This window comes from Callithrix jacchus, chromosome 16 (genome assembly GCF_049354715.1).
Source record: "Callithrix jacchus isolate 240 chromosome 16, calJac240_pri, whole genome shotgun sequence".
Classification (NCBI taxonomy): Eukaryota; Metazoa; Chordata; class Mammalia; order Primates; family Cebidae; genus Callithrix; species Callithrix jacchus.
In genome coordinates, this window is record NC_133517.1 from 87,745,295 (window position 1) to 87,772,329 (window position 27,035).

Consider the following 27,035-nt stretch of genomic DNA (forward strand, 5'->3'; position numbering starts at 1 on the left):
TTAAGGCTGCCAATCTGGGCAAAGAGCTGTTTTGAATGTCTGGAGGTCTGCTTAGGTGTGGAGTGGAGAGGACCCTGTTGCACTGTGATGTATGCACAGGAGGGGTTAGACTAGTATGTCCTTTATACTAAAAGTGCATGTGGTTTTACGCATCTTCCCTTCTCTGGCAGAAGATATCCACTGAGGTATTATTATATAACAACTTTGCTAACTTTTCTGGGTAACATACTTTATGTTCTTTTGAAGTAGGGATTCACTCTGTGTGTGTGTGTGTGTGTGTGTGTGTGTGTATGTGCGCGCACGTGCGTGTGTGTGTTTAAGGGAAAGAAGGAGTGGAAGAGGCATTAGGGGAGGGAGAGAGGGAAGAAATGAGGATAGAGGATTGCTATCATTAGTATTTTATGAGTGCTTTATCTCCTCAAGCATTAGGTAAGTCTGGAAGCAGAAAATATCATGTTAAATGCTCCAAATCTTTGAGTGAAAATTCCTCAAAGAGATCTGTGCATATTTGTTTATAATTACATTTCGTGAGATAATCACTAGTAAATATGCTAAAAGTTTTTTAGTTAGTTTTTTATGTGTATGCTCTCTAATTTTTTATTACATGATGAATTTTTCTTTTCACAGTAGAACCTCTGTATTACTGGCAACAAACTGAAGATGATTTGACAGTAATGATACAGCTTCCAGAAGACAGTACTAAGGAAGACATTCAAGTACAGTTTTTGCCTGATCACATCAACATTGTACTGAAGGATCACCAGTTTTTAGAAGGAAAACTCTATTCATCTGTTGATCATGAAAGTAGTACATGGATAATTAAAGAGAATAATAGGTATTATTATAGTTGTATTTTAATGTTCTATTATGTGTTTTCCTTTTCTTTTTACTCTTTCCACAGTTGTTAGATCAGAGATTAATACAGTAGTTCTGTCTGTATTGCTGGTTACTTTTCTTAAGATATATTAAAAATAGAATTATTGTGTCAAAAAACATATTTCTAGTTGAAATTAAAGATAGTAGCTTAGTTATTACTTGCAGAATATGGTACCAGCTCTGGATACAATAATAATAATAATAGGTGGAAATGGTTATGTTAAATTGAACTTTTTCAAACTCTTTAATAGAAATAATTTTTTATTCTTTAATTTTCTGGCTTAATAACATGTTTCCATTCTTTAAAATTTAAAATATACAAAAGGATATAGAGTGAGAAGTCTGCTACCAACACAAACCTATGTGTCACCCATCCTTCCACTCCTCACAATCTGTGTTGTTAATATACTTTCAGAGATATTTTATATATATTCAAGCATTGCACATACTTTTTCCTTTTCTTTCTAAAGAAAACACAAACTACCTTTGGTGGCTAGCTGCAGTGGTTCACGCCTGTAATCCCAACACCTTGGGATGCTGAGATTGGAGGATTACTTGAGGCCAGAAGTTTGTGACCAGCCTAGGCAAGAAGAGAAAACCCTGTCTCTAACAACAACAAAAGTTTTTAACACATACTTTCACAGTTATACAGCTTGCTTTTATTCACTTGCAATGATAAATCTTAGGGATCTTTATATAATGAATATATAAAAATTGTTAAATTCTCTTTTATGACATCTTAGTATTTTACTTTATCAACTACACCATTATTTTAGACAATTACTCCTCTATTTTGTTACATTTAGGTTATTTTCACTAACTTATTTATATATACATATTATTTTATATGTGTAGAAATATATATGAAGGATAAATTTCTACAAGTGGAATAATTAATATTGCTTTGTAAATTGTGGTAATCTTTTTTATGTAAATTCTCCATTTACATTTCTTTTGTGAATTGTGTGTTCAGGACACGAAGCCATAAAAGAAATACATAAGTGGCCAGTTGCACCGGCTCACGCCTGTAATCCCAGCACTTTGGGAGGCCGAGGCGAGCAGATTGCTCAAGGTGGACAGATTGCCCGAGGTCAGGATGTCGAGACCAGCCTGACCAACATGGTGAAACCCCGTCTGTACTAAAAATACAAAAATTAGCCAGGTGTGGTGGCGGTGCCTGTAATCTCAACTACTTGGGAGGCTGGGAGGAGAATCACATGAACCCAAGAGGCAGAGGTTGCAGTGAGCGGAGACCAGGCCATTGCACTCCAGCCTTGGCAACAAGAGCCAAACTTCGTCTCAAAAAAGAAAAAAGAAATACATAAATTAGATTTCATCAAAACAAACATTTTCTCCCTATCAAAATTAAAAATTTTTGTTCTTCTAAAGATACCATTAGGAAAACAAAAGGTAAGCCATAGGCTGGGAAAAAATATTCACAGTACTCATCTTAAACAAAGGACTTGCATTAGTGTATAAGGAAGCCTTACAAATTTATAAGAAAAAGAACACAATTTTTTAAAATGGTCAAATGATTTGAATAGATGTGTCCCAATAGAAGATATATGAATGGCTAGTGAGTACATCAAAAGGTAATTATTATTAGACATTGGGGAAATTAAAACTAGAGTAGGACACAGATACATGACTAAAACTATGAAGACTGACTGTATCAAACGTTGGCAAGGATGTGGAGCACCAGCATCTCATTCATACCTGGTACGAGTGTAAATAATACAATCACTTTGGAAGATTGTTTAGCAGTTTCTTATCAAGTTAAACACATACCTATTTTTAATCCAACAATTCTACTCCTTGATGTTTAACCAAAAGAAATGAATATAAGTAAATTTTTTTTTTCTGAGACAGTGTCTCAGTCCAGCTCACAGGTTGAAGTACAATGGTGCAGTGCTAATTTTTGTATTTTTTGTAGAGATGGGGTTTTGCCATGTTGCTCAGACTGGTCTCAAACTTCTGACCTCAAGCAATCAGCCTGCCTCGGTCTCCCAAAGTGCTAGGATTATAGGCGTAAGCCCCCATGCCCAAGTGAAAATTTGTATTAAAAAAAAAAGCCAAAACAAATTTGCAAATATATATTTATAGCGGATATACTTATAAAAGCCAGAAACTAGAAACATCTCTAGTGTTACTGAAAAGGTGAATGGATAAGTAGGTGTGGTGTATTCATATAATGGAAGCTACTCTGTAATAAAGTGCTAGCAATTAAAAAAAAAAGCAATATGAATAGTTTAAAAACGTGTGGAGTGAAAGAAGCCAAAGACAAAAAAATTTACCGTCTGATTCCACATATGGAGTTGTAGAACTGGCCAAACTAACCTATGGTGATGCAGATGAGATTACTTGTTACCTCTAGGGTGTAGGGAGATCAACTGGAAAAAAGTCAAGAGAACTCCTGTATGGTGGAAATAATTCAGTCTTCACTGGGTTACAAAGAGATATGCATTGGTCAAACTCAGTAAATTCTACACTTAAAATCTGTGAATTTTATTTATGAATGATACCTCAATTAAAGGAGCAAAACTGTATTTAAAAAAAAATAAAGTTAAGTGTCTCATAAAACTAATCTTATGCCCCCACTACCTTGCCATTTTGCAAATCTATTATTCCAGACAGTTTACTCCCCAATTATTTGGATTAATAAAATTATTTTAAATCAGGTCTTAGTAATTATGAGTTAGGTAGTCAATTTTTTAAATGGTCAAATTTGGTCAGAAATGAGAATTGGTTGATTTAGAATACAACCTAAATCTTCTGATTTAAGTTGATGTTGCATAAAGGATAACTTATGTGTTTTTACACAAAGCATAGTTATTAGTTAGTAGTATATGATCCATGTGAGTCAGATATGAGTCTAAATCATGACCATCTAAGAAAAATATATCCAGCTCATAGAAAGTTTGAAGTTGTAAAAACAGGTAGCTTATTTTTCAATAATGAAGACATTTGGTGATTTCATTATACTTTTTAATATATAAAAAACAATTGCTTGAAAGATTCTTTTAAAGGTATTTTGTATCTCCACATACTGTATTTAATTATATTTATGTGTATGTGAGTCACATTTACAAATTGGCAAACCAACTACAACATATTGTTAAATGTAAGTCATTAAAAAGTAACCCAGCAAAGGCCCAGGGGAATAGCTTGACTTCATGTAAGTAACTTCAGCATTCAATGTGTGAACATAGAATAGTACTATTTTTCCATTAAATTTGAGGTGTTGATTATTTTGTGTTACAAAAGATAATTACAATGTGGTGTAGGTGGTATCCTTGGTTTAAAAACACACAATTTTCTGTACTTGATTTATTTACATTTCATTTTCAAAAGTTACTATTCTCTCATTTTGTTAGTGAGAGAAAGATTTGTTAATTTATCTGTAGTTTATGTTTGCCATTGTGTGTGTGTGGTTTTTTTTTTTTTTGCTTGGATGGTAGGATACAATACCAAAATTAAAATGTGTAAATTCAGTCTTACAAGAAGGGTACACTGATTAGCTGTGCAAATTAATGATGGTTTGGAAAATTATAACAGATTGTGTCAACTCTTTCCGTCTTCTTTAGGTAGCAACTAAGAGCAGTTCACTGGGTAAATGTTCTTTAATAGTTGTTTACATGTATTTTTTCAGAGAGGCAGAATAGTGCAGTAGTGAAGAATATGGACTTGGAGCCAGACTGCTTAACTAGATTGTGACCTTGGCACGTTGCTTAACCTCAGTACTTTTTTTTCTTACTTGTAAAGTGGTGATGATAGCAATATTCACAGTACTTTATTTGGCTGTTTTGACCAATGAGTTAAAACATGTATGTAAAGTGCTTAAGATAGCACCTGACATGTAGGTAAATATAAGCTATTGTCATTATTATCATCATCATCATCATCGTCATCATTATTAGAATTAGCTTTTATCTTATAAAATGTAACTAAATCTGGGGGCCGGGCGCAATGGCTCACACCTGTAATCCCAGCACTTTGGAAGACCAAGGCAGCCAGATCACTTGTGGCCGGGAGTTCAAGACCAGCCTGGCCAACATGGCAAAACCCTGTCTCTACTAAAAATACAAAAATTAGCAAGACAGGCTGGTGGCACAGCCTGTAGTCCCAGCTACTTGGGAGACTGAGGCATAAGATTCATTTGAACCTGGGAGTCAGAGGTTGCAATGAGAGAGATTGCAGTATTGCACTCCAGCCTGGGCAACAGAGCAAGACTGAGTCTCAAAGAAAGAAAAATGAAAAAAGAAAAAATGTAACTTAATCTAGGCTTTTATTGTGGTAGTGATTTTCAGTGCTAATGATAAGTATCATGTTATTATTTTTTATTATCTCTTAAAATAGGCAGTTTCACAAAAATGTTAAATGCTATAATTAATTCATGAGGTAGTGATTATAACAGTCTTGAAAAAGAACAGCTGATAAGTTTGCATGTCCTATTTAATAATTATAGTTATTATTGTATTCTTGCAGTTGTGTTCCAGGGCATGAGCTAATATGGTACACATATACAAAAGACACATGGAGAAGGTTGCTTTTCTGTGGAATAGCTACCACCAGTCCCTTTTTCTTTCTGTTATAGCAGTGGGTGCTCCCAAAGCATCTTACTTGGGTTTTCCTTCCTATTATATGGGCCAGCTTACTACTTCTCCTATGTCTATAGTCTGCCTCAACTCTCCTTTCTTTCCCTTTCCTGCTGCATCAGTCCTTGATCTCAGAGTTCCTAGTGCATTTGGAATTGTTTAATGTCTTAAATGTACAGAATTAGATTTTAAGTAAGTTAATAGAGAACACATTAACATCCTTTTTCTCTGTATTACCAAAGTTAATTTTTTTTCCTTATTTATACTTTCAAGTCTTTAAAATCTGTATTTTAAAATTAAGATTTGCATTGATTTAACCTGCTTGATCTTTAGGTTAATAATCATAGATTACAGCTCTTAGTTTGTGAAAATAAAGTTAATTGTTGGTTCCAGACACACGAATTATCCTTTAGTTACAGGCCTTTTCCTCTTTGCTTACATGCCCACACCCACCACCATTCCCCAGATGTCTTATAGATCCATGCTTCTTGCATTTCTATTAAGTTCAGGAACATAGTGCATACCAGTGCTTTCCGGATGGCCTCACTCTTTCCAGCTAATCCTCTCTTCAAGCCATTTGATTTACCGTTTCCAGTGGTACTTTCTTTGTTTATTAAATCTGGATGATTTGCTGTTGGATTATAGGTTTTCCATCATATACAAAACTTAAATGAACAAGGTTTTTGGTAAACCATCCTCTGGACACTGGAGGGTACTTTCTATAGAAGAGAGAAACAAACAATGGTTGTTACTGATTGTATAATTTGTATAATTGCTTAATGTAACATCACTTTTCTCATTTGAACTTACAGCTTGGAGATTTCCTTGATTAAGAAGAATGAAGGACTGACCTGGCCAGAGCTAGTAGTTGGAGATAAACAAGGGGAACTTATAAGAGATTCAACCCAGTGTGCTGCAATAGCTGAACGTTTGATGCATTTGACCTCTGAAGAACTGGTAAGTAGTTGGAATGGTAGTGTAACTTTCCAAGGGTCTAAATATATGTATTATGAGGATTATGCCATGCTTTTCAAACATTATTTTGCTTTTCCTAATATAAAGATTAGGTACTACTGTTCTGACTGATGTTTGAATATGGCCTAAGTTCTAATACTTATTTCTTATACTATGTAAATTCATACATATATGTGTGGTCATACAATATAGAGGATTTGTGTGCATCTGAATGTATGTGTATGTATTGTGCATGCTCGTGCTCTCTCTCTCGATCTCGCTCTCTCTCTCTCTCTCTCTTTCTCTCTCTCTCTTTTTCTCTCTCTCTCTCCCACTCCACGTATTCTTTAGAAGAATCAACTGACCAATGCTGGTAGGATAAAAATTATAATGTTATAATTTATTTGCTAAGAATCTGCTTATCACTGAAATTTTTGAGGTGATCCTAGAATATTGCAAGGATATATGTATCATATATAGTATAGTTATTTTTTATTGATAATATAATTCATTGTGATGATTACAGTGACAACACAGTACTTAATCATGAGGTTGAATACGTTCCCACTCTAATGACTTGTAAGATCATGTCAAGAATGTGAACAAGCCGGGCATGGTGGCTCAAGCCTGTAATCCCAGCACTTTGGGAGGCCGAGACGGGTGGATCACGAGGTCGAGAGATCAAGACCATCCTGGTCAACATGGTGAAACCCCGTCTCTACTAAAAATACAAAAAATTAGTTGGGCATGGTAGTGCGTACCTGTAATCCCAGCTACTCGGGAGGCTGAGGCAGGAGAATTGCCAGAACCCAGGAGGCGGAGGTTGTGGTGAGCCGAGATCACGCCATTGCACTCCAGCCTGGGTAACAAGAGCGAAACTCCGTCTCGAGAAAAAAAAAAAAAGAATGTGAACAAATACAGCAAGCAGTACATCAGAATTTTAAATTATATGTTCATTTTCTAACGATGATATCAGCATATAGAAGATGTCTGATTTTTTGCCCTCTTGAATTACAGAGATGAGGAAGACTGATAAAGAATTATTTATACTGTTATGTTAATTGTATCCTAAGATAGAAAGATTAGAATATTGAAAGTGAATGTCTCTGTCAAAAGGAAACACGGCTAAATAGAGAAACCAAGTTTCATGTTTGCCAGTAGTAATTGAGAATTTCAGGAATCACTGGAATTCATATGTAGGACTACAAAACTTTGATTTCATAGCCCTGTTTACAAGCCATGCAGGCTGCATTGCCTTATAGTCAATCATATGGCAAGTATTATTGCCTTAGGCTCTGGGGATATAATAACAGTGACAGTAGTGGAGACATGTTTTGAGATTGTAGATAATTACTGTCAACTACTTTTAAACTTGATGGTTTAAAATTGAATATTAATGTTTATGAGAAAGTTATTTATGCCTGAACACCAATGTGTTAGTTACATTTTGAGAAGATAAACATACAGTCTTACTTGCAGCTGAAGGCAGTTTTATGTTTTTCAAATATTCATACTTGCCTTACTGCATTGGTTAGAACGTCTGCTCCCAGCTATATAGTACTCTTGTATGGTAAAAGCAGACATTCTTCCCTTATTTGTGATCTTAGGGAAAAGAATTGACTATTTTATCATTAAGAAGGATAGATTCTTTTTATTACATGGAAAAAATTTTCTTCTATTTGTGTGTGCTGAGAGTTTTTATTATGAGTGATACTAGAATTTTCTGTATTGGTGGAATAAGCCCCTTTTAATCATGGTGTATTATCCATTCACATATTGATGAATTTGATTTGCTCGTATTTTCGTGGGTATTTTTACATCTATTTGTGAGGAATATTTGACAGTTTTTTTTCCAGTTTGGGCATCTGGGTAATAACTTTATTAAAAGATTAGGGAAGTGTTCTGTCTTCTAGAAGAGAATGTATAGAATTAGTATAATGTCTTAAAATGTTTGGTAGAATTTGTCACTGAAACAGTCTGGACATTGAGTTTTCGTTTTTGGAAGGTCTTAGTTATGATGCCTTAGTTTTTAATGTCTTTAATTTCTTTAACAGATACAGGTCTAATGTGAGCATCTATTTCCACTGTCTTTGTTTTTCTGCTTTAAATTTTTTAATTTCTGTTTTACATTTATTATATTCTTCGTTTTGTTTACTGGGGATTTATTTTGCTCTTTTTTTTCTGTTTTTGAAGGTGATAGCTTAGATAGTTGATTTTTGACCTTTCTTTTCCAGTAAAAGCACTAATGTTGTACACTTCCTTCTAAACACTATTGTAGCTGCATTCTCTAAATTTTTAGCATATCTTCTTAATTCCACAGGGGATTGATTTGATTTGATTCTGGGTTTTAGTCTTTTACATGGCTGATTTATTCCATGTTTGTTCTTATATCTAAGGCAAAACTTTTCATTTATCTCAACTGAAAGCCTAGATATTTACCAGGGCTTCTCCTACTATATGGACCCTGAAGTCTAATTTTTGACTCCCAAGCACTTTAATGCCTCAAACTCAGCTTCTTAGCTCCTTATTTGCTGCTTTTCACCTTTTTCAACTCAGTTTAGAAATCAGTAAATGGCCCATGGAAAGCCACATAGCATGTTTGACCCTTTTCTCTGCAATTTCCTTTTCTAATCTTGTCCTGTGAGGCACTGGTGGCCTTGATAGTCCTGAACTTTTAATTTTTTCTGCTTCTAAAGTAGGAATAATTGGAAGGGAAAGGGAAGGAGAAATCTATAGGGCACTTTCTCTATTCTGCTGGATATGGGTATCTCCTTGAGTCACTGCACAGGATGGCATCAACTAACTAGGAGATTGCTGGCTATGCCTTTACAAGCAGCCACAGCAGCCATAATTGTTCCCATTGATATTTAGACTAGACGCAACAGCCACAAGTAGGGACTCCATATCCCAGCTGGGGTATGGGCACATGTTGAGTATTTTCATCTTCTAGAACTCCCATCCATTTAGTTTCAGAATTCTCTCAGACCATTTCCTTAAATTCTTAATAACATGAGAATTAACATAGCTGTGTATTTTAGCAAACTAGATGTTTACACATTTGGTCAGTAGTAGAATTGTATTTCTGTTATATTCAAAAATTGTATAATTTATTGCTTAATTATTGTGATCCTTTTACTCTGTGATATAAGACCAGACAGTGGCCCTTCCATTGAAGCAAGGGAACATTTAAAAATTGCTTTTATGAATTTATTTATGTCTACTTTAGGCTTATTGTTAATTGTATTTCCATGTTTCTGCTTGATTAGGGGGATAGAGAGAGAGAGAGAGAGAGACAGAGAGAGTGTGTGTGTGTGTGTGTGTTTTCTAGTGGTTTTAGGGGTTACATCTTTGACTTATCACCAACTGTCTTTAAAAACTATCACTTCATTACATTTGAAGAAATTTATATTTTCCATTTTTCTATTCTTTGTATTATTGTTCTTTTATACTTTATATTCTATTAAAATTAATAATACACTTATTTTAGCTATAGTCAGTACTTCTCTTTTAAAAGAGATTAAGAATGTGAAAAAAGGTCTTTCATTTATTCTTATACTTGCCATTTCCTCTATTCTACATTCCTTTGTGTTGGTTGACATTTTCATCTGATATTATTTTTTTCTGGCTGAAGAGCTTCTCTTAGCATTTTTTCTAGTATAGATTTGCTGGTGATAAGTTCTCTCAGCTTTTTCCTGCAAAAATATTTCTCTTTTCTTCCCTTTTCCAAAGTTATTTTTGTTATGTATATAATTCAATGTTGACAGATTATTTTTTCCTATTACACCTTTAAATATACACCATTGTATTCTGGCCTACAGTTTCTGATGAGAAATTAGCTGTCTTTTATATCTTTGTTTCTCTGTAAATAATGTATTTTTTCCTCCTCTGTGTGCTTTTAGGAGTTTCTTTATTACTGCTTTTCAGAAATGTAATTATAATGTGACTTACTGTGGTTTTTGATTTTTTTTAAAAAGTGTTTGTTGTACTTGGAGTTCTTTGACATTCTTGAATCTGTATGATTATATTTTCATGTTTTTAATGTATTGGCCCTTACTTATTCAATTTTTTCCCCATTCTTCCTTCCCTCCTCCAGTGACCTATATGCTAGACCATTTGATATTGTTTCTTGGGTCAATGAGTTTCTCTGTTTTTATTTTTTGTCTTTGTGCTTCATTTCGCAGTCACTATTGCTATTTTTCAGGCTTACTAGTCTTTTCTCTTGCAGTGTCTAATCAGCTGTCTGTCACATCTGTTTTGTTTTTCATTTCAGATTTGCATTTTTATATCTAGAGGTTCAGTATGGTTCTTTAGAAAATCTTTTTCTCTTTCTCAACATGTTCATGTTTTCCTTTATATCTTTGAGTATATGGAGGATGTTTTAATACCTATTTTCATATCCTTTTCTGCTGATTCCATCATTATGTTATTTCTTTGTTTGTATGATTATAATTTTATTGGTCATGGGTTTGCGATTTATTTTTAATTACTGCTATAACCTTAACATTTTTAAAGATGAAGAATTCCATTCCCTTGTTGTTTGTTTTACTTATTTACTTATTTTATTTTCTGGACTAAGAATCCAAATCCAGATAAAGAAAAACCGCCTTGTAATGCACAAGAGTTAGAAGAATGTGATATTTTCTTCGAGGAGAGCTCCAGTTTATGCAGATTTGATGGCAGTACCTTAAAAACTACTCATGTGGTAAGTTATTGTTGTTAATATTTCTAAAATTTTGTTAATAGACTTACTCAGACGATCATTGGTCAATATATGTTTTTCAAAGATACTTGATTAGCAGTTATTGGGTTTGATAAGTCTCATCACTCCCTAAAGTAGCATGTATTCTTACTGCCACATTCAGCAAAACGGTGCTGTATAGTTTTGGTACCACTGTATATTGATATCTTTCAACTGGCACTTTTCTGTACAGGTTTTTAATATACAGTTGTGACCTGGTAATGAATAATAATTCACTTTTTTTTTTTCATTCAACCTCATAGACTGAAGCGTTTCCTCATATTATTTAAATCTGTGGTTTAATAGTCGGACTATATTGTGATGTTGGTCATGTCTGCATGTAGTGGTTCTAAACATTACAATAACTAACAACTTTTAAAACTGCAGTATTTGTAATGATGCTATTTTTAAAAATCTGTTATATGAAGGCTTTTTTAATTTCCAGAGATGTTTATCTATTAAAAGTTATGGAATTCAAACTAATGAATCATAAGCCTCTGACATATTGATCACCACTTACAGTTTTATGTTATTTCTTTATTTTTTTATTGCATTTTAGGTTTTGGGGTACATGTGCAGAACATGCAAGATAGTTGCATAGGTACACACATGGCAGTGTGTTTTGCTGCCTTCTTCCCCTTCACCCATATCTGGCATTTCTCTCCATGCTATCTCTCCCCAGCTCCCCCCCGGCTGTCCCTCCTCTATTACTTCCAATAGACCCCAGTGTGTAGTGCTCCCCTCCCTGTGTCCATATGTTCTCATTGTTCATCACCCGCCTATGAGTGAGAACATGCAGTATTTCATTTTTTGCTCTTGTGTCAGTTTACTGAGAATGATGTTCTCCAGATTCATCCATGTCCCTGCAAAGGGCACGGACTCATCGTTTTTGATGGCTGCATAATATTCCATGGTGTATATGTGCCATGTTTTCACAGTCCAATCTATCATCGATGGGCATTTGGGTTGGTTCCAGGTCTTTGCTATTGTAAACAGTGCTGCAGTGAACATTCGTGTGCATGTGTCCTTATAGTAGAATCATTTATAGTCCTTTGGATATATATCCAGTAATGGGATTTCTGGGTCAAATGGAATTTCTATTTCTAGGTCCTTGAGGAATTGCCACACTGTCTTCCACAATCGTTGAACTAATTTACACTCCCACTAGCAGTGTAAAAGTGTTCCTATTTCTCCACATCCACTCCAGCATCTGCTGTCTCCAGATTTTGTAATGATCGCCATTCTAACTGGCATGAGATGGTATCTCAATGTAGTTTTGATTTGCATTTCTCTAATGACCAGTGATGATGAGCATTTTTTCATATGTTTATTGACCTCATGTATGTCTTCTTTTGTAAAGTGTCTGTTCATATCCTTTGCCCACTTTTGAATGGGCTTGTTTGTTTTTTTCCTGTAAATCTATTTGAGTTCTTTGTAAATACTGGATATCAGCCCTTTGTCAGATGGGTAAACTGCAAACATTTTTTCCCATTCTGTTGGTTGCCGATTCACTCTAGTGACTATTTCTTTTGCCGTGCAGAAGCTGTGGAGTTTCATTAGGTCCCATTTGTCTATTTTGGCTTTTGTTGCCAATGCTTGTGGTGTTCTGTTCATGAAGTCCTTGCCTACTCCTATGTCCTGGATGGTTTTGCCTAGATTTTCTTCTAGGGTTTTTATGGTGCCAGGTCTTACGTTTAAGTCTTTAATCCATCTGGAGTTAATTTTAGTGTAAGGTGTCAGGAAGGGGTCCAGTTTCTGCTTTCTGCACATGGCTAGCCAGTTTTCTCAACACCATTTATTAAACAGGGAATCCTTTCCCCATTGCTTGTTTTTGTCAGGTTTATCAAAGATTGTATGGTTGAAGATATGTTGTGTTGCCTCCTATGCCTCTGTTTTGTTCCATTGGTCTATATCTCCGTTTTGGTACCAGTACCATGCTGTTTTGATTACTGTAGCCTTGTAGTATAGTTTGAAATCCGGTAGTGTGATGTGCCCGCTGTGTTCTTTTTGCTTAGAATTGACTTGGCTATGTGGGCTCTCTTTTGGTTCCATATGAAGTTCATGGTTGTTTTTTCCAGTTCTGTGAAGGTAGGTTGATGGGGATAGCATTGATTCTGTAAATTACTTTGGGCAGTATAGCCATTTTCACGATACTGATTCTTCCTAACCATGAACATGGAATGTTTCTCCATCTGTTTGTGTCCTCTCTTATTTCATTGGGCAGTGGTTTGTAGTTTTCCTTGAAGAGTTCCTTTACGTTCCTTGTGAGTTGTATTCCTAGGTATTTTATTCTTTATGTAGCAATTGTGAATGGCAGTTCGTTCTTGATTTGGCTTTCTTTACATCTGTTATTGGTGTACAGGAATGCTTGTGATTTTTGCACATTGATTTTATATCCTGAGACTTTGCTGAAGTTGCTTATCAGTTTCAGTAGTTTTGGGCTGAGACGATGGGGTCTTGTAGATTTACTATCATGTCTTCTGCAAATAGAGACAATTTGGCTTCCACCTTTCCTATTTGAATGCCCTTTATTTCTTTTTCTTGCCTAATTGCTTTGGCTAGAACTTTCAGTACTATATTGAATAGGAGTGGTGAAAGAGGGCATCCTTGTCTAGTGCTGGATTTCTAAGGGAATGCTTCCAGTTTTTGCCCATTCAGTATGATGTTGGCTGTTGGTTTGTCGTAAATAGCTTTTATTACTTTGAGATATGTTCCATCGATACCGAGTTTATTGAGGATTTTTAGCATAAAGGGCTGTTGAATTTTGTCGAATGCCTTCTCTGCGTCAATTGAGATAATCATGTGGTTTTTGTTTTTGATTTTGTTTATGTGGTGAATTATGTTTATAGACTTGCGTATGTTGAACCAGCCTTGCATCCCCGGGATGAATCGTGTTTATCATGATGGATAAGTGATTTGATTTGCTGTTGCAATCAGCTTGCCATTATTTTATTGAAGATTTTTGCATCTATGTTCACCATGGATATTGGCCTGAAGTTTTCTTTTCTTTTTGGGTCTCTGCCAGGTTTTGGTATCAGGATGATGTTGGTCTCATAAAATGATTTGGGAAGGATTCCCTCTTTTTGGATTATTTGGAATAGTTTCAGAAGGAGTGGTACCAGCTCCTCTTTGTGTGTCTGGTAGAATTCGGCTGCGAACCCATCATGACCTGGGCTTTTTTTGTGAGGTAGGCTCTTAATTGCAGCCTCTACTTCTGACCTTGTTATTGGTCTATTCATAGTTTCAGCTTCCGCCTGTTTTAGACTTGGGAGGACACAGATATCCAGGAATTTATCCATTTATTCCAGGTTTACTAGTTTATGTGCATAGAGTTGTTTGTAGTATTCTCTGATGATGGTTTGAATTTCTGTGGAATCTGTGGTGACTTCCCCTTTATCATTTTTATTGCATCTATTTGGTTGTTCTCTCTTTTATTTTTAATCAATCTGGCTAGTGGTCTGTCTATTTTGTTGATCTTTTCAAAAAACCAGCTCTTGGATTTATTGATTTTTTGAAGGGTTTTTCGTGTCTCAATCTCCTTCAGTTCAGCTCTGATCTTAGTTATTTCTTGTCTTCTGCTGGGTTTTGAGTATTTTTGATCTTGCTCCTCTAGCTCTTTCAATTTTGACGATAGGGTGTCAATTTTGGATCTCTCCATTCTCCTCATATAGGCACTTATTGCTATATACTTTCCTCTAGAGACTGCTTTAAATGTGTCCCAGAGGTTCTGGCACGTTGTGTCTTCGTTCTCATTGGTTTCGAAGAACTTCTTTATTTCTGCCTTCATTTCATTGTTTATCCAGTCAGCATTCAAGAGCCAGTTGTTCAGTTTCCATGAAGCTTTGCGGTTCTGGGTTGTTTTCTGAATTCTGAGTTCTAACTTGATTGCACTATGGTCTGAGAAACTGTTTGTTATGATTTCAGTTGTTTTGCATTTGTTGAGCAGTGCTTTACTTCCAATTATGTGGTCAATTTTAGAGTAGGTGTGATGTGGTGCTGAGAAGAATGTATATTCTGTGGATTTGGGGTGGACAGTTCTGTAAATGTCTGTCAGGTTTGCTTGCTCCAGGTCTGAGTTCAAGCCCTGGATATCCATGTTGATTTTTTGTCTGGTTGATCTGTCTAATATTGACAGTGGAGTGTTAAAGTCTCCTACTATTATTGTGTGGGAGTCTAAGTCTCTTTGTAAGTCATTAAGAACTTGCCTTATGTATCTGGGTGCTCCTGTATTGGGTCCATATATGTTTAGCATTGTTAACTCTTTTTGTTGTATTGATCCTTTTACCATTATGTAATTGCCTTCTTTGTCTCTTTTGATCTTTGTTGCTTTAAAATCTATTTTATCAGAGATGAGAATTGCAACTCCAGCTTTTTTTTGCTATCCATTTTCTTGGTAAATCTTCCTCCATCCCTTTATTTTGAGCCTTTGTGTATCCTTGCATGTGAGATGGGTTTCCTGGATACAGTACACTGATGGGTTTTGGATTTTTATCCAATTTGCCAGTCTGTGTCTTTTGATTGGTGCATTTAGTCCATTTACATTTAGGGTTAATATTGTTATGTGTGAATTTGATAGTGCCATTTTGATGCTAGCTAGCTGTTTTGCCTGTTAGTTGATGTAGATTCTTCATTATGTTGATGCTCTTTAGCATATAGTGTGATTTTGGAATGGCTGGTACTGGTTCTTCCTTTCTATGTGTAGTGCCTCTTTCAGGAGCTCTTGTAAAGCAGGCCTGGTGGTGACAAAATCTCTGAGTACTTGCTTGTTTGCAAGGATTTTATTTTTCCTTCACTTCTGAAGCTCAGTTTGGCTGGATATGAAATTCTGGGTTGAAAGTTCTTTTCTTTAGGAATGTTGAATATTGGCCCCCACTCTCTTCTGGATTGTAGTGTTTCTGCTGAGAGATCTGCTGTAAGTCTGATGGGCTTCCCTTTGTGGGTGACCCGACCTTTCTCTCTGGCTGCCCTTAGTATTTTCTACTTTATTTCAACCCTGGTGAATCTGATGATTATGTGCCTTGGGGTTGCTCTTCTTGCAGAATATCTTTGTGGTGTTCTCTGTATTTCATGCATTTGAGTGTTAGCCTGCCTTGCTAGGTGGGGGAAATTTTCCTGGATAATATCCAGAAGAGTATTTTCCAGCTTGGATTCATTCTCTTCGTCACATTCTGGGACACCTATCAAACGTAGGTTTGGTCTCTTCACATAGTCCCATATTTCTTGGAGACTTTGTTCATTTCTTTTTGTGCTCTTTTCTCTAATCTTGGTTTCTCGTTTTATTTTATTGAGTTGATCTTCTACTTCTGATATTCTTTCTTCTGCTTGGTCCATTCGGCTGTTGAAACTTGTGCATGCTTCGCGAAGTTGTCGTATTGTGTTTTTCAACTCCTTCAATTCATTCATATTCCTCTGTAAGTTATCCATTCTTGTTATCATTTCCTCGAATCTTTTTTCAAGGTTCTTAGCTTTTTGCATTGATTTAAAACATGTTCCTTTATCTCACAGAAGTTTCTCATTACCCACATTCTGAAGTCTAATTCTGTCATTTCGTCACAGTCATTCTCTGTCCAGCTTTGTTCCCTTGCTGGTGAGGAGTTTTGGTCCTTTGTAGGAGGCGAGGTGTTCTGTTTTCAGGTGTTTTCCTTTATTTTTCGCTGGTTTCTTCCCATCTTTGTGGATTTATCTACCTGTCATCTGAGTAGTTGCTGACTTTTCGATTGGGTCTCTGAGTGAATGCCCAGATTGTTGATGATAAAGTATTTCTGTTACTTGGTTTTCCTTCTGCCAGTCTAGCCCCTCCGCTGTACGACTGCTGAGGTCTGCTCCAGGCCCTGCTTGTCTGGGGTACACCTGTAGCAGCTGCAGAACCGTGAGGGATGCTACCAGTTTCTTCTTCTGCTATCTTTGTCCCAGACTGATGCCCGCCAAATTTCAGTCTGATCAGTCCTTTTTGTGATGACTTTTTGGACATAGAGGGGTCAGGGAACTGCTTGAGGAGACAGTCTGTACTTTATAGGAGCTCAGGTGCTGAGCTGTGAGCTCCGTTGTTCATTCAGGGCTGTTAGGCAGGTATGTTTAAGTCTGCTGCAGCAGAACTCATAAAACCCCTTTTTTTCCTCAGATGCTCTGTCTCAGGGGGTTGGTGCTTTCTTTATGAGTGTCCGTTGCACTGTCCTGCCCAGCTAGGAGGCAGTCTAGTCACTATTTGCCTGCCGATGCTCCACCCTGCTGGCGTGGGGTCTGCCCTGTTGCTGCGGGCTCTTCCCTGCTGCCGAGGTCTCTGCCCTGCTGCCATAGGCTCCACCCTGTGGCAGTGTCTCTCTGTTATGTCGGGTTGCCTCAGCAACGGCAGGCTGTGTCAGCAATGGGAGTGTACCTCAATAGGGGCGGATCACCTCGGTAATGGCGAATGCCCCTCTTCCACCGAGCTGCACTGTCCTGAGTTCAGCTGTGCCCGCAGTGAAACTCTCCACCCAGAGCGTTTCGAATCGCCGTTTTGTTTATCCCTGTGTGGGTGAAACCCACCGAGCCTGCTCCCCTGGCTCCCTACCTCAGAGCACCTTTTTTTTTAAAAGTTGAATGGTTGACTCTCAGTCAGCTGCTGTTAGGGCACCGGGATCTGTGTGATTTCCCATGCAGGGACCCACTGCGCTGGCTCAAACGCCGCTTCCCAGGAATCTCCTGATCTGGCTCACTGTCCAAGTCCCGTTTAATCAGATGGATATGCTAATCTGCCCTCCCAAGTCTCAGATTGCCGGTTTAACAGGGCACCCAGACCAGTGCCTTTTGTGCGGCGTGTTGTGGAGTGCCGCTGCGCTGCAGCGCTGGCTGAAGTGGCCACACCAGCCAAAACAGCTGCGCTGGCGTCCCGTGTCTCCTACACCTGGGAATTTCCCCATTCTGTGGGCAACAAAGATCCATCTGGAAATGCGGCTTTGACTCACCCTCTGCGTGTTCACTGAGAGCTGCAATCCTGGGTTGTTCTTACCGCTCCATCTTTCATCAGCTTTCTTTAATGGCTGAACATTAGTTAGTGCTCCAAGAAGTTGTAAAATGATCATTTCCAGATTATGCCTATGTAGATAAATGAGGCAGAATGGCATAGGACCAATGGCTAGGCAGAAGTACCATTAGAAGCTGTATCGAAATTAAGTATTTGCTCTTACAATTAACTTCTGTCTTTGTACTGCTCTCTTCTTCACCACCCTTTGACAGCAGTAAGTTCTAAAAACCACAAGGATGACATTTTACCACTGTCCCCAACACATGCCAAAGGTTCTGATTCACAATAGGTGCTTAATATATTTCTTTGACTTATCTCTTAGTGACAGTCATTAAATTTAAAAAAATGGTTTTAGGTCCATCTTGGATGTCAAGAAATTTGCCTATGTCTTTTATTTTCCCCCTTGCTTCTCTATTATTCTTCTAATTGAAGAGTATTCTTAGACTCCTAAGTAGCATTGATAAGTAGTTTAATGTTGGTCATTGACATACCTGCAGTTAATGATTTCCCCAGATATATCATATCCAGTCTGGGTACCAGTGAAAAGCCTAGATTATCGGAGCTGTTTCAATTTTTTTTAGGAGTTTTACTTCTAGATGTTGTTTAGTTTTGACCTAATTCCATAGATGATTGCCTGAATTGTAGTAAATAAGAGCCATCACATAGATACTCCTCTCTTTATTATCTTGGGTTAAATTTTAGAGAACCACTTTCAAGTGTGACTCAAGAAGGCTCTTGAATCCGCCTAACTGAGGATTATTTGTTCTAATAATGAAGAATCTGGTGGTTGTTCTTAAAGGTATAGTTTTAGGTGTTGTAACTCTTAGATACTGTTTTCTGCCTAACTTTTTTAGGAAAGGCAGCTATAGCTTAGGTGTCATAAAATGCTGTGGTTTAAACTTAGCTTCCCTGAGAATGTCAGTTCATCTTAGTACTCCTAAGTAGTGTTGATCAGTAGTTTAATGTTGGTCACTGAGATACCTGCAGTTGATGATACCTTTTTTCATTTCCTATATTTGAACATATTAACTAAAACCAAGGAATGGCAAAATAAAACCATTATTACTGATAAATTACAGTACAAAAGCTTAGTGGATTTACTCACTAAGTCCTAGGGTTTAGCAGATTTAACCGTAGTCACAGGTGATGTTAAATCAGCTCTGGCTTCCCCTGGAGGGGCAGTGGAAACCTCTTATTTCCTGAGGCCTCTAGCTCCTTATAGGAAAAAGTGATAGAACTAAGCAAAATACGCTGATTTTTCTTACATTTACCAATCAGATGTGAATTCACTCCTGAGGAATTTATAAAAGCTAGAATGTTATAGCAGTGGATCATGTCAGTGTCGTAGATGGGAACATCAAGAGTGGGGAAGAAGAGTAATATATAATAAACAGTGTCAGTCTTTCCAACTTCAAAGAAATTCCAGTGGACAACTACCTATATTTCAACTTCTTCATTTTACAGATTTATTAAGACAAGCCGAGATGGATGAAGTTTATATGGGATCAAAGAGAGAGTCAGTAATAGAAACTAGATCTTTTGGGCTTCCAGTATGCTTTCCATGATTTTCCCTCAACAACAGGATGATAAATTTCTATTTGGAGATTTAAGCCACTACAGTTAGTCCTTACTTCTGAATAAAATTTGTGTCTAAGGAATATGAATGATAGATTTCTGTGGTAAGCAGGTTCTGTCCTCAGAAACTTAAGAAATATACAAACAATCCTTCATTTTACCATAGCTTTTATAGACAATATTCATTGAGATATTTCCAGCATTTTGTACATACATTTTTAACTATTGACAGTTCAGAGTTTAATTGCTGATTTAAGTTGAATTAGTGTATAATTAAAACTAAAGATTCTTACTTTGTTTCAGTTGGATTTGAAACCAAACTTTCTTTTTATAATTATAAGCCCTTTATGGTAGAACAATTTTTCATTCTTTGGGTATATACACGATAATGGGATTGCTAGGTAAAATGATAATTCTGCTTTGAGTTCTTTGAGAAATTTCCAAACTACTTTCTCCAATGGCTAAACTAATTTACATTCCCATTAGCAATGTATACACATTCTCTTTTCTCCCCAACGTCACCAGCATCTGTTGTGTTTCGACTTTTTAACAATGGCCATTCTGACTGGTGTGAAATCCTAAACATTGAGTACATACGGACACACAAATAAAACAACAGAGACCAGGGCCTAGTTGAGGATGAAGAGAAGGAGGAGGGTGAGGATTGAAAAACTACCTGTCAGAACTATGCTTATTATCTGGGTGTACACCACAGATAATCTGTACACCAAACCCCCCCCATAACATGAAATTTTGGAGCAAACTTACACATGTGACCCTGAACATAAAATTGTTGGGAATACATGAGCCCTACACATTGGGTATCAGAATGCAGGGATCCATGAGCCCCATGTTGAGCACCAGAATGTAGGGAGCCAGCCCTACATCACCCATGGGTACCCCAAGTTCAGTGGCAACAAAAGAATGATAAAAAGGTTAAGAGAAATAGTGGGACCAGAGGGCCATCACTTATTACTTTGGAGGAGGCAATGAAAGCCCCGAGCTCTGATCATCCACTCTATTTATTGGTTGCAATCACTTTTATCAGTAGGGTAGGGGTGGAGTGATGGTGGAGTGAATCAGTGAGCTGGAACTGAATCAGTGAGTGGGAACTGGTGTGTCATTCTAAAGATAGATAACAGTGGCAGTTTGGGAGTTTCACAAAACAAGAACATGTGGTTATCTTTAAGTTATTATCTATGTGCAGCTGGTTGAACTCAGGCCTCTTAAGGAGCCTACAACTCTGGCTATGTCATAGTGCTATAAAGGGGTTTTACATCCTTGAGCACAATATTTATGGTAACAGAGCCTAGGTCACCCTGCACTGGAACATGAGGCATTGAGAGGCCTTCCTCCTCAGAGGCCTGCTGAGACCTTCCTCAGTTTATTGTTCCTTGTTTACATGTTACTCATAACCAATTTATGTAGGCACTCTGTAAGTCCTTTCTCCTTTGCTGCTTTTCCCAACATAAAAGTTAGAAATTATAAGCATTTTGGTTTTTCTATCATTAGTCATTTTTATAAATATAAACAAAAATGCAGTGAAGTAAAAATGCATAAATGTATATGGAGAATGGATACTACTACAATGTTTGAAATTTGAAATTACCTTACATGGGAAGGTTAATATATGTCCTTAGAGTTTTAGAAAATAATGCTGTAACAAAAAGGTCAGACTCTATATTTTAAATAACAAAAATCCCAAAGTATGTTTTTTTTAAAGACATGGGCATTAGGGTTAGAATTGCCATTTGGAAAATAAAATGTTAAATAAATAAATGAAGCAACACAATAAAAGAGAAATATTAAATATAAGAACTGAATATTTAATATTTCCCTGAAATACTAAATTGGTCACTGAAATGTTAAGCACAAGTCAGAATTCAGATAGAATTGAAGATGAATTATTTTTACTTCTAAGAGCTGTGCTGTGTAAAATACTAGCCTCTGGACATATGGTGACTATTGAGCAATTGAAATGTGGCTAGTCTGAATTAAAATGTGCTATAAATATAAAATACACAACCAGACTTTGAAAACATATGAAATATATAAAATATAAAATAATATATTAATAAATTTTTATATTAATTTTTATGTTGAAATAATCATTTGGATATATTTGGTTAAATAAAATACATTATTAAAGTTAATTTATGCAGTTTCTTTTTATGCTTAAATATGGCTACTAAAAAATTTAAAATTATATATGTGGTTCTCATTTTATCTCTGTTGGGCAACACTGATCTGTAGTAATCAAATTATATAGACTTGAATGACCAAAAGGTGATAGGATATTTTTAAGTATTTGATTATAGTGAACTTCTTAGATCAGATGGTATTCATCTATTGCTTAAGCCAGGGGTTCTTAACCCCCTGGGCCACAGACCCTACAGGTCCATGGCCTGTTAGGAACCTGGTCACTTAGCAGGAGGTGAGCAGTGAGTGAGCTCCTCATCCTATCAGATCAGCAGCAGCCTTATATTCTCAGTGGTGCAAACCCTATTGTGAACTGCGCATGCAAGGGATCTAGGTTATGCACTCCTTATGAGACTCTAAGAGGCTGATGATTGAGGTTTCATCCTGGAACCCCCAAGCACCCCTGCCTCTGTTTGTGAAAAAATTGTCCTTCATGAAATGAGTCCCTCTTGCCGAAAAGTTGGGGACCGCTGACTTAAGACATAAAATTGAAACACTTGAAAGAATATTTGTAACTTTTAAATAAACTCATCAAGACAGGAAGAAGAGTTACAAACAGAAAATAACTCTTTTAGGTTAATATCATTACGAAAGGAGGTAGGAAAGGCAAGTGCTCTATATTTCTTTCAAGAAGATATTAATGATAGGATTAGAAGTTATTAGAGCATTTATAATGGTGTAAATAGTTATAATAGTTTAAATAACATTTAAGAAGGATCTAAACCAGTGGTTTTGGTCTCAGTACCCATTTACATTCTTTTTCCCCCCTCCATATTTTATTAAACTATTTGGAAATGAAAAATTTTAATTATTTTAATATAGAATTATCCATTACAAAAAATGTAATTCAAAGTAATATAATCAAGGAATTTCATGTAAATGGCATTTTTAAGCAACAAAATTGTTTAATTACTAACAATTCATTTGTAATTAAAATTAATGTCAGAAGATTTGTGATTTATTCTTTAATTAGGTTAAACATTGTCCTTGCAATTATGTTTGATGGAATAAATTAGTATTCTTATGAAGCCTTTTAACCACCCCATGGGTTTACTTTGCCTCCTTAAGCTTTTTGGTGTTCTTAATATTTATATTTGGATTATATTTATTAAAATGTGTTATATTAGAAATTAATAAATTTTAAAAATATTTTTGAAATAATAACCTATTTTTAACATAAGTCATATTTTCTAATGAAAATCAGGACATTTTTCCAGAGCCAGAAACCAGCAGGAGGAATGTCATTGTTCTACATTTTTGCAAATCTCTCTAATGCATTAATATAGTTGGATCCTTATATCTGCTTCTGCATTCAATCTCCTGCAGTGTGATACTGTGGTTGAAATATGTTCAGATTCCCATAGACATATCATTGGAAAAAGAGGGATATTTAATTGACATTTGCAGTTAATGGTGAGTTTTTTCCTTTGATATTACACCAAAATTTGGCATGTCTATTTCTTAAATATTAGTCGCAATATAAACTTTTCATACCATTATTTGAAAATCTATTGATTTTTCAGACGCTTTGAATGGATGTTTTACCCATGACAATAATTAGGAAATATTGCTTCTTTGAGTTATGCACGTTCCAAGTGCTAATCTATTTCATTATTCAATATAAACCCAAACACACATAAGTATTTGTTAATATACCACTAATCTCAACAGAAAAGTGTTTAAGGATTGGCAGGCTATCATCCTCATGGTGATAAATGAGTTCTTCAAAATTCTAAGTTTTGTTCAAAAGCTGAAATTTTATCATTGGCAACAAATACTTTCACGTGTTCTTGAAGTGACAGAATTCGGTCATTTACTTTGCAGAAATGTTTGCCAGATACCCAATTCTGAATAATCATAGTTTGTCTGTCAACCGCTGTTTCAGGTAAAAATGATGTTCCATGAAAAAATGGCCATTTCAGTGTTTGCAACTCAAACAATTCCCAAGTGCTTTACCTTGAGACAACCATGATACTTTAGTAAGCAGCAGAACTGCTCTATGTGTACTCCCGTTTAGTCATGCAGAATACTAAAAGACATGTACTCAAGAGTCAAGATTTAATAAATTTAATTATTTTTACTTCTTTCCCAAGAATGTTTTAAAGTGAAACTGGGCTTTTCTTTACAGTGAGTACATGGCAGTGAAGAATGAAACAACTTCAAGTAATTACTAGTATCTGGTGCTGCTGCAGTAATTTATGCTATCACTGCAGCAATTTTACCTACTTTTCCTTTTGTACCATCCATACAAATTTAAAAATAGGGAGATAGCAATTTATATCCTAGTATTATTATGAAAATAGTTTTAAGCCTATGGACCCCCTGAAGATGTCTCCCAGCATCCTGCTTCCCAACCCAATAGGGCTCTGCATATCATATTTTGAGAGTGGCCTGTCTAAAGCAGAGATTGTGTGTCTGGCACTCACACAATAACAGCACTAATTTTTAGAAAGTTACAGAATAGTAGATATGTCAGGAATTGTGAAGTTCTGAGATTTTACCCCACTTGCAGGCTAACAATTTAACCTGCCACAGTTTAATGGATGCTGGTGGGAGACAGGAAATTACTGAGTCGGAGACTATTACCTTGCACAGTAAACAGTGTAAGCATTAGCATATTTATGCCAATTTCTCAAGTCTGAAATTCCCACGGGGCAAAACAGATGGGTCCAGATGGATTCCGACTTACATCAATAGGTTGTATTAGAAGAGAGAAAACTTGAGCTTAGGGAACTTAAATCTGCTATAATGATCAGTTAGCATGTCTAACTGCTTATTGCCATAAGCATTTTGCCAATGGTACTGGAGGGAGGCACTCTGTCTTCTAAGGCTATTCACTATGTAAACATACTTGTGTGAACAAAGTGCTTTGAAAAGGAATTTGGAGGAAAGAGACTTTTATTCCACTGAACAGTTTGCAGACTGAGGTAGACATAGCCATAGGCAGCCTTCAATGAAGGTGCTTCCATAGAACAAAGGGTTCAGGTTTTATAGCAACAGTTCCCGCCCAAGTTCCCAAGCAGATCCGTTTATGCAAATGAATGACTGACAGCTTAGTTCTGTTCAGTCAGCATAGCTGCAACCCTTGGTCAATATAGCTGAATCGTGACTGGTTGATTTACTTTGGAAAAATGTTTGCCAAATACCAAATTCTGAATAACCATAGTTTGAGCTGAATAACCACAGCTGAGCCCTGATTAGCTGGGGCAGGTGAGCTCTGATTGGTTGGTTTTCATGTATAAAACTGGAAGTCTCTGTCAAATATTTCTTTCAAATGGTGAGTGATATGTGAGAGGATTCAGGCTGCAGTTTATGTTGGCACCGACAATAGGAACTGAGTTTGGTTTGGTTGTAGAAAAGGAAGTCCTGTCATACTTTTACAACATCTTTCTGAGAAAACAGTAGGTGACCCCAGTTCCTCACCCAGCTGTTGATGCCTGCTTCTGTTTTAACTTTTGAGTTAAAATGGGAGTCCATTTTGTCTGTCAGCTGGGGGCATTAACATTTGAAAATGTAGTAGAGAGTAAAGAGAGTCAATATCTCTGCTTCCATAACATACAGAAATTAAAGAGACATGCAGAATTAACTTAAAACAATATAAAGTAAAACCACATATAAAGGTAATTATTTTTTTTTCTTGGTAGATTCGTTTAGCCCACAGAAAGTAGCTGATGTGAGTAGTCTATTTTCCTGCCCTAATATTCTGATAACTAAAAGTTTTTACTGTAAAGATATTTGTTGCAACAGTAATTGCTATTTATAATATCGTGTAATGCAGTGTTCCGTGTGTGTGTGTGTGTGTGTGTGTACTAGTATAGATGTGTATGTACAGGTGTGTGTTATACTTGTTTATGGTATGTACAAGCCCTCACTCTTACATGTGGCAATTATACAGAGTCATATAGATAATTTATTATTTAGCACATGGGGCGGCAAACAATGGCTCATAGATCAAATCTGCCATGTTGCTTTTGTAAATAGTTTTATTGGAACACAAGCTTTCCTGTTCTTTTACACATTGTTTGTGACTGATTTTGTGCTCTTAGCAAGGTTGAGTTGCAGCAGGGACCATAAAAGTGCAAAGCCTAAAATAGTTACCGTCTGGTGTTTATGGAAAAAGGTTGCCAACCTCCACTTTAGCAGAACTGTTACAATGAGGCTGAGGGCCTCTGAGTCCTACTTGAGAAAAATTTACATGAAAATTTACATTTAGAAAAATAATTAAACTGGGCAAATTATGTTGATATGGAGGCATCATTTGAATAAAATTTAAGTAGAAGTCATTTATAAAAATATATATTGTTTAAATAGCATTAATGTAAGTCAAAATAAACAATGAATCAGTCTGTGTTTTATGTTTTCTAGATCTCATCCCCTAACTTCTTCCATAAGCGTATTCCCTTTTCTTCTTGCCCAAGAGAGCTGTCCTAAATGTTTAATATTTCATTGTTAATATTTATTACTGATAGGTTTAACAGTTTTTATCACATTTACCTCTTAATAATAGGTTAATTTTATTGAACTGAAATCATTCTTGAGTGGAATCATATTCTTGGGTATTCTTTCGTGACTTTTTTCTTTAAGTTTGTGAAAGTCAACCACATTGTCATGTATAGCCGAGTTTAATTCATTTTGACTCTTACATAGTGTGTGTGTTTGTGATTTATTTATTCTAGTGTGGATTTTTCGTTTTCTTGATCTAGCAGTGCTGATGTTAACCTTTTTGAAACTTTCACCTTGTATTCTTTGTATAATTTATATATGTCCATCATGATACTGTAGATTCAATTTGTAGCCTACTGTTTTAAAAATTAATATTGCCATAAGCATTTTACGTATTAGTCCATATTTTTGAAATACTAATATGTTACATGCTGTTAAATAGGCCTATACCACAATTTAATTAATCAATTATCTAATGAATTTTTATTTACCATAGATTTTTAAAAACTATAAATATAATCATCAAAAATACCCCTTTACATGTTTTTTTTTTCATTATCTTAGAATCTTGACTTTGGATTAAAGTGCTTTACAAATATTGCTGACGTTACCTGTCACCACTTTTAATGTAATCATGCCAACATTGAGCAAA

General features: G+C 36.0%; 1 protein-coding gene across 3 annotated transcripts in view; it reads left to right on the top strand.

Annotated features, from left to right (window-relative positions):
- NUDCD1 (NudC domain containing 1) overlaps positions 1 to 27,035 on the top strand; it is a 72,000-nt gene that overhangs the window by 30,183 nt on the left and 14,782 nt on the right. For 2 of the 3 annotated variants that reach the window (XR_013527810.1, XM_002759294.6), the window contains exons 6-8: positions 631 to 835; positions 6,284 to 6,428; positions 11,002 to 11,127. Coding sequence is in view for 2 of the 3 variants with exons in the window: in XM_002759294.6 (XP_002759340.3) it covers positions 631 to 835; positions 6,284 to 6,428; positions 11,002 to 11,127 (476 nt within the window). In the remaining variant the exon portion in view is untranslated. Of the gene's footprint in view, positions 1 to 627; positions 836 to 6,283; positions 6,429 to 11,001; positions 11,128 to 27,035 lie in introns of all 3 variants that reach the window. The other variant, XM_008983346.5, reaches the window with a different exon arrangement.